Source organism: Protobothrops mucrosquamatus, unplaced genomic scaffold, assembly GCF_001527695.2.
Source record: "Protobothrops mucrosquamatus isolate PMUCROS unplaced genomic scaffold, P.Mucros_1.0 scaffold4160, whole genome shotgun sequence".
Classification (NCBI taxonomy): domain Eukaryota; kingdom Metazoa; phylum Chordata; class Lepidosauria; order Squamata; family Viperidae; genus Protobothrops; species Protobothrops mucrosquamatus.
The window spans coordinates 3007-12036 of record NW_015390086.1 but is presented as its reverse complement, the minus strand read 5'-3'; the positions used below and the strand labels follow the sequence as shown (position 1 = coordinate 12036).

General features: G+C 37.8%; 1 protein-coding gene across 1 annotated transcript; it reads left to right on the top strand.

Annotated features, from left to right (window-relative positions):
- Positions 1-447: 447 nt before the first annotated feature.
- LOC107298644 (cullin-2-like) lies at positions 448-7543 on the top strand (the record flags this gene model as incomplete). The annotated part of the gene is made up of 5 exons (XM_015828022.2): positions 448-570; positions 1055-1179; positions 2981-3088; positions 6664-6723; positions 7415-7543. Coding segments are annotated over exons 1-5 (492 nt in total), but the record flags the coding sequence as incomplete, so codon positions are not given.
- Between the last annotated feature and the right edge of the window lie 1487 nt (positions 7544-9030).

The window sequence follows — 9030 nt, the reverse complement described above, 5'->3', positions numbered from 1 at the left end:
AATAAGTGTCTAAAAGATCCTAATAGGGGACAATCCTTATAAATGTTTTGAAATTGAAATCTTCAGGATATTTATTTGCAAAACTTCCATTACAACATTGCAGCCTTATTGATGCTGTTTGTCCTTTATTAAATTCCATTTAAGAAATTTTAAATTCTTATTTGATCCTACAGGTCACCCCAATCCAGTTTTTCTACTTTTTTCCTAGAATGTTTTTGCTTTCTTATTACATAATGTCACAAATAATGGAATTGGGCTTTTTGGAGTGTGTAGTTTTAAAAATGAATTCTTTATATTACCTCAGTGTTGAATTGGCCATGATAACTTGAAAATAAACAGTATATTCCTTTTACTTTTATAGCCATTTAGTATTTGATTGTGCTGTTAATGTGGAAAATTACTTTTAGGTTTTATGTAGACTAAAAAATGAAGAAATGAGATGTCGAAAATATCTACACCCCAGTTCCTACAGCAAAGTAATCAATGAATGCCAACAACGAATGGTAGCAGACCACATACAATTTCTTCATGCAGAATGTCATAACATCATCAGACAAGAGAAGAGAAATGGTAAAGGTGTCCTGTGGGATAAAAATTGGAAAATACACATATTAAAAATAAATGTACTTTGCCTTCTTACCAAAGTCAATTGCCATTCAGCATAGTAGGGATGGCCATTAATCTCTTAGCTACTTAGCATATGGAGTAAATGTGGATTAGGACCAAGAGTTTCATTGAAGCTGTATGGATACCTTTCTTTTCCTTTTATTTATTGATTTAAAGCTAATTTATGATTCTGCCATATTCAGTGCTAAGCAGTTTCCATACCTGGTCTATTTACCCAATGACATAAGCCAAGAACTGCATATGTATTGTGATTTTATAAAGCAGGTTTCCTGGCTTAAACTGACCTGCAAATGTCAACACACACTCTCACTGTCTTAGTAAAGAATTATAGCTTACAAAGCCATCATGCTGTTTATATATGAGCATTTGAAAGTAGCAATTTTTGAAAAAGTATATATCCTGAAAATCAAGTTCTTTCTTTATGCAGATATGGCAAACATGTACACATTGCTTCATGCTGTGCCAAGTGGCTTACCTCATATGATTCAGGAACTGCAAAACCATATCCATGATGAGGGCCTTAGATCATCCAGCAGTCTTTCTCAGGAAAATGTAAGGGTTTTTTTCTTCAGTGGAAGAAAATCATTTGATACATTAAACTATAAAAATGTCACTAGTAACAGTAAGTTTGCTTGTTTGTTTTGACTTAATTTTTTGCAGTTTGGTAATCTGGTGTAGACCACTATTGCTACTTTCACTAAGGAAGAAAATTGAGTAATTTAGCATGTAGTTGGGCTTGAATGATTTACAGTTGATTTGAGTAAGTAGTTTAACTTATCCACCCAGCCTTGGTTGATGTCAAAAATCTAAGCAAACATGGATTAAATACATGGATTAATAAAGACAACCAAGAAATCCTGGTATTGTAGACAAGACTGAGAGGTTGAAAGAACATCTCAGAAGAAGGCAACAGCAAACTATTTCTCTATAGTGGTGAAGAAAACAGCATAGACACATGCATTTAAAATACCAGTCAAGCTCAGCCAAAGAGAATCTTTAATCCTATGTCTTTAATAAAGCCCTTCCCACACATGTAAGTTCAAAATGCATCACATTTTCCATCTCATAGAAGAGAATATCTGTAGCTCAGGGTGGAACTGGAGTCCTTGGTGCTCTCTGAGCGTGGTTGTTCGCTTGCAGACATTTTATTACCCAACTAGGTAGCATCACCAATGCTAGTAAGTGTGGAGCTTGCTCTCTGCTTTTATATAGTAGCTTGCCCTGCCAGTGTTGTTGGGGGTGTGGCTTTCTCCTTGGTAGTTCTTTGATTAGGGTATTGTTTTCTGTTTTCAAGCTTCTGTACATGTAATGATAACCTTGTGGAATGAGTGGAAGAGATGCTGCCTAGGAAAAATCAGACAACAGAGGCAGGAGGCCCCAATGGATTAACAGAGGAAGAAATATCAGTTAGTAGGAAGGACCTGCCCTAATAGTTTGGGTGGTTAAAAGTAGCAGTGGGAAGTTTGTACCTTCAGACTTGCAAGATTCTGTTAATATAGCCTTACAGTAAAGTAGAATTAATTCATCTAGTAGTGTTTCTTGTCTTATTTACCCAGAAGGGCTAACAGCACAATACCCTAATCAAGAAGTTCCCAAGGAGAAAACCCCACCCCCACCAACAGTGGCAGGGCAAGCTACTGTATATAAACAGGGAGCAAACTCTACTCTTGCACTGATGTTACCTAGTTGGGTAATGAAATGTCTGCAAGCAATCATGTTCGGAGAGCACCAAGGATTCTACTTTGCATCTTCAATTTGGAAGCCTGCTTATAAATCTAATATACAAAGATGTGATCACTGTAAACAAAAGTATCAAGCATGGGTAAATATGTCACAGCGTTGCCCAAGGTTATGTGCCTCTCAACCATCTTAGCTGAACTTGAATTCTGGGAATTGCCAACATTCTAAATGGCCTTTAGTATTCATATATCTGCCAATGCAAGATGATACAGGTTCTGAATTGCACTGCCAGCTTGTTCTTTTTTTCCTTGATGATGATCAACCCATTTATCAAATTCAGGCAGTGTTTTTTAGCAATAATAACCATCATCCTTCACTTCAAATGAATTGAATTTGAACTTGAAGATTCTGTGAACTGGGGAGGGAACTGACTTCCAACACATCTGGAACACACTATGTAGGAGATGGTAGATATAATAAAATTTAAGAACCTGGTTAATAGAATTGTAAAATGAAGATAGAAAACATTTTGAGAATTTTATTTTTTTACACATTCATACTTTAATAGGGTATGAGTTAAAACAGTATTCATTTTTCTTTCCTGCAAAATTATTTCCCTAAGAATTGTTACAGAACTGCCTGTTCTTATTATTCTGTCTGATTTTGTCTTCAGATGCCCACTCAATTTGTAGAATCAGTGTTGGAAGTACACATTAAATTTGTTCAGCTCATTAATACTGTTTTGAATGGTGACCAGCGATTTATGAGTGCCCTTGACAAGGTGAGCCTAATGAAAATGCTACGTAGAACAACTTGGAACCAGAGATGAATAGATTTAGAGCGAACCCATGGAAATTAGTGCTATTTGGAAGTAAGCATGGTTGCCTCTGGCATTTGGATGGAAAACCACCATGGAATGCCAGACTGGTGAGACTGAGATGTTGTAAAAAAACATCTCAGAAGGAGCAGCGTCAAACCCCTTTCACATTGTGACAGAATGGGACATTTAGGTTCCGCTCCTTGGCCGTGCCCCCTTCGCCCCCAGCCACCGGCCTCAGCCAATTCACAGTCAGCTTTCCTCCTCCATTGGCCCTCCCCCCAGCCATTGTCCACCACCAATGGCTCCTGGCCCTCTGCCCCCAGTCTTTCATCCTGGCCCTTTCCCCAGTGCCATTGCTGCTGCCCGCCACCAGATTGGTTGGTAGCTTTTTGTCCCATGGAGTGAAACGCATGGGACAAACGGTGCCTGAGGGAAAGGGCCAAGATGAAGGGCTGGGGGCGGAGGGCCAGGGGCCTTTGGTGGTGGACAATGGCTGGGGGAGGACCAGCGGAGGAGGAAAGCTGGCTGTGAATCAGCTGAGGCGGGTGGCAGGGGGCATGACCAAGGAGCGGTGACTAAACGTCCCAGACCCCGTTGTTGCCAGGAAGACTACATGGGTGGTTTTACTAAGTCCTCAAGCTTGAGTTGAAGCAGACTTTACCATACCAAATCCCTTCTAATTGAGCAGGTCTCTTAAAAGGTGCCTTGAGGCAACCCTTAATTTGTGAGGAAGATTAACTTGTCCATTGAATGGCAATCCCAAACAGCAATGGTGAAATGGGAGATTGTTATTATGACTTAAATTTCTGTCATTTTATGCACCTCCCTTCTTAATCCTTTTCTGGTTAAGCAGTGTAATGCAAAACTTACAAAAAGAGTAAGAAATAGTAAAGCAAAGAAACCGAGGTCATGAGATAAGAAAAAAGAAAAAGAAATGTACTTTAGTGTACTTCATTTCATTCACAATCCCTTGTCACACACTGTCACTGTCTCTAACCCAAATGGGTATTTTCCTGGAACTGCATGATTGTCCTGCAGGTGGGGGGACAGTATGGCTTCTTTAAGGAGGCGCAGTCAGGTATCACTGAAGGAACTTTTTGGCTTCAGATTGAAAAAGCTTCAATCTCTCTGTCCCCTTTGATCTTTAAATTTCTCAGCTCTCCTGGAGGATCTCTGCAACTCCATCCAGTCACAATGTTGTCTGTCTTCCCTTTCCTCTTAACCCATATTCTTTTCCTTCATATGTTTGTTTTGCAGTTTGAATCCTTTTCAATCATTCTCTCACTTTGGTTTTCATGCAGCACTCTTTCATCCTAGACCAGGGGTCTCCAAATTTGGCAACTTTAAGACTTGTGGACTTCAACTCCCAGAATTCCCCAGCCAGCATGGGGAATTGAAGTCCACAAGTCTTAAAGTTGCCAAGTTTGGAGACCACTGTCCTAGACACTATCTCTTCTTGTTTTACAACACATTTCCTAACTCATTCTTCCTGCATTATTTCATTTTTTTTCTCTGTTGTTTCCAACTCCCACCTCCAGATTAGAAAGTAGGAAGAATTAAGCTGCCATTTTTCCTTTTTTTGACAACCTTTCATTCCTTACAACAGACCACATTTTGCCCTTTACTACACTGTTTTTTAAACTTGACAATTTTAAGAAGTGCGGACACAGTATCTAGGGAATTCTGGGAGTTGAAGTCCACACATCTTAAAGTTGCCAACTTTGAAAAACACTGCTGTACTACCTCTTAAAATTTCTCATCCATTTCCACATTTTTAGTGTACATAAGAAGGAAAGGTGGCCTAAGCAATTTGTTTTGTAAAAGCAGGCACTCAAATTCTTTGATTTTTTTTTAAGCCACTAAATATATTGCTATGTTTTTAGCATTTGCTTTCAAGAGAAAGAGTAAGACTTAGAAACAGCTGAACACTTAAATAAGAATGCATTTGTTTTGGGCTATTTTGACCACCAATTAATCACACACTACAAAAGAAGATAAAACCTACTCCAAGTATATGAACAGCTCTGCTACCTGGCTAAAGTCACTAAGATCCTCTAAATATGGTTTGACAGATTTTAGCAATGTTGGAAGCTGTACTGCCATATAGGAAACAATAAATGTTAAACTTTCCAGCCCATAAGGAAGCAATTAGGCAATAACTAGTCACAGGATGAAAAAGAAGTCACTTATCTGTAGGGACATCACGTTGATTAACAGACAAGCCCTAAATAATAAACCAGATCTAAAGCTCTGTGGGATAAGAAAATTCCAAACAGCTTCATCAGCCAACCAAAGTCTGCCCTATAAAAGAAACCGATTATGGGAAAGAAATGCTAATTTCTGCAGCTTCTTTTAATTTGCTAATGCTCAGATGTGCTATGCAGACTTAGCTGCATCTGTCACAAAGCAGGAAGAACAGGCTACCACTTAGTTCCAGTTTAGGCATATTATGAAAAAAAAAATTCCCCTTTCCCCCAATTCTAATGATGTCCTTGCTAAATGAGGTGTAGAAGACATCTATAAGTACAATAGAATCAGTCAAGATGCTTCTTTGTGTTAGCCTATTAGCAGTCCAGCTTGTCTGCAAAAAAGGGCACTTAAATTGAGAGATTAGCATATTTCTGGGTTAAACAATTATTGAGAGGGAAGGGGCAGTCTTGGTTGTTTGTGTGTTTGTCTATCTACAAATTGTGCTTTAATAAGTCCCTGGATTTTCACTAGGGCTAAAGTTGTAATTAGTGAACATGCCATTTATAATTTAATAAGCCATTCTTGCTTCAAAATACATATATTTCTCCATTATTTCCCTAACTTTAGTAAACATTCTCCCAAGGTTGACAAACTCATCCACTTTAGTTTTTCCTCATATATAACTTGCAGTCATTTACTCCAATTTGCCCTTCTTATGTTAATTTTCAGATCCATACCCTTTACTATATCATGCAATCTAACAATTGCTGAAAATGATTTGACTGCACAGCATCATCTGCATACAAAAGTACATGTATTCCTGTACCAAACCCATGCAACCTCTACTGCCACTGCATTTATCCATAAGTAAATTAAACAATCAAGGGGATATCATGTATCCTTGTCCTACTCCGTGCACTGGTGTAATTAAAGCCCTATAACCCAGTCCACTGTTTGCTTATCTTATTAAAAACTATTGTAAAATATATTTTCAAGTCAGTTTTAGAAATCACATTGCATTGTTAAAATTCAATAAGCAATTAATACATTGGTGTCTATGCCATCACTGTAGACTACACTACAGAAGTGGGGGAGAGAGAGTGGGCTGAGAAGTAGTGATTGATTCAGAGTCATCAAGTGAAATTCCATAATTGGGTATATTGAACCTTGAAGATGGATCTCTCCAGTCCTAATCCAACATCCTAATCCCAGCTTCAGGAAGCATGGAGAACCCCATTTCTCCCATGTCAGGAAGCATTTTGGATTGGTATTGCTTACACATGTGTGGTCAGTGCTATGACATTAGCACAACTTGTAAAAGTTATTTTTCTTGCATTCCTAATTAGGCTTTAACATCAATAGTGAACTATAGGGAACCAAATTCTATTTGCAAAGCTCCTGAGCTGGTAAGTATCAAATACTAGATTTATGTGCTCAAGTGTAAGTGTAGAATGCCAGACAATATTTTGAACAGTTTTCTGCAGACAAACAACAAAAACTTCCAGAATGCTGGCCAGAGATGTTATGGGTGTATCTCAATTTGTCCAGATAACAGTTGTATTGCAGGAATTGTACTGCAATACCAGATGGCTTCAGGGTACAAATCAAGGTTCTGGTTGTCACTTTAAAGCCCTACAAAGTTCAGGACCCAGATATCTTCACAATTACCTGCTTCCAGCAGTAACTGCCCATCCAACAAGGTCTGAAATGGAGAATCTATTTAGGCCCCCATTCTAAAAAAGTGTTCCTGTAAGGCACCACAAAGACAGGTCTTTTCCATTGCTGTCCTCTTTCTGTGCAAAAGCATCCCTCTTGAGATCAGGTCAACACCAGTCCTGTGGGCTTTAGTAAAGCTATTAAAACTTGGCTTTTCTAGGAAGTACTATGGTCTGATTATGATTCCTTAAGAGTCTGTTTGCAAGTGAAGTGACATGTAAAACTGAAGAACAAATATACAAAGGTTATGTCCTTTAACTTAGATAATCTCTTCATTACACTACATCTGTTTGTTTAACTGAAGTTGCTTATCCATTAGTTGTCATTATTATGCTTTATTGCTGTTTGCTTTAATAATTATTCTTTTTCTTGCAACGCGAGCTGGCCAAATATTGTGACAATTTGCTTAAAAAATCAGCAAAAGGCATGACAGAAAATGAAGTAGAAGACAAACTTACAAGCTTCATTACAGTTTTCAAGTACGTTGATGATAAAGATGTTTTTCAAAAGGTAAATAATCATATAGAAGATTAATTTGCTTTTATTTTTCCCCTTGGACAGACATGTCAAACTCACGACGTCATGTGACATCGCGCAACGTATCGGGACAGTTTTGCCATTGCCAGCAATGGGGTGGGCGTGGCTTCCGGATGATGCGTCCGGCCCATGGGCCGGCAGTTTGACACCCCTGCCCTTGGAGAATACTTTTAAAATGCAAGGAAATCTGAACTTTTTTTTTCTAATTGTAGTTCTATGCCAGAATGTTAGCAAAACGGCTTATACATGGTTTATCAATGTCCATGGACTCTGAAGAAGCTATGATTAACAAATTGAAGGTAAGTACTAGTTTATCAGTACAATAAACCCAGCTATACTCAGTACTTACTCATATTGTAAACAGTTGCTAATCTGATTGTAAGTCAACTTTTAAACATATGGTGAGCTTTTGTTCAAGCTGCTAATAATTATATCCAGTGGTGATTCACTAAGACACTGCTAATAGATTTTAGTTGTCTTCCAGCTAGAAAATTGCTATGAGAATTAGCTAGCTGAAAATTTCCATATTAAGAAAATCTGCAGGTGTTGCTAAGATTATGCAAATTAGAAAAATAGAGGTTTCTGATGTAAAGCTGTGTGTTGAGAATTTTTCAGTAACTGGGAGATGATCTTCATCGGTCTTTTATTGCATGTGTCCCAAAGGTGCTTTTTTCCAAAAGGCAACTGGACTTTCTTGGTTTTTTTCTTTGAAAATATTTTGCTTCTCATCCAAGAAGCTTCTTTAATTCAGAACTGAAGAAACCTCTTGGATGAGAAGCAAAACACTTTCAAAGAAAAAATCAAGAAAGTCCAGTTGCCTTTTGAAAAGCACCTTTGGGACAACCATGACCTGGATGATTGAGAATCTCCATAGTCTTTATTGCATGTGGTTTACAGATCTTATTACAGTCTCCTGTAAATTGGTTCTACTTATTTCAGAATACCCGAAAGTTTGAGAGGGAATCTAAAACTGTGGGTTGGGATGAAGAGTTGTGCGCTTTGTAGCTTTTCCCCCCCTTTGTAATATACTACCTAATGACAGTTCATTTATTTACACTACTTATAGGACAATAAAGGTTTGAAACTACTCCAGACATGAGGACCAAAAGCATGCTGTTCAATTACTCTGGGGGATATCATAAACACTATCCCACTAGTATCCTTGTGACAATAGTTGGTATTTACTTGGCATTCGTGAATACTGCTTGAATATTAGCTTTTCACTTTTAAATTATTCAATGTCAGTATTATACAGAGCAGTGTTTCTTAAACCTTTATTGATATTTATTGAATCACTTTTGACAGCACACTTTTTTCCTAAGGTCCTCATTCTCCTTAAGACAGAAATAGTTTCTCTCAGAAATATCTGTCTTTTAACATACTTTTGTGTGTGTGTGTGTATGTATATATATATGTATGTGTGTGTATATATACAGTATATATATATATATATATATATA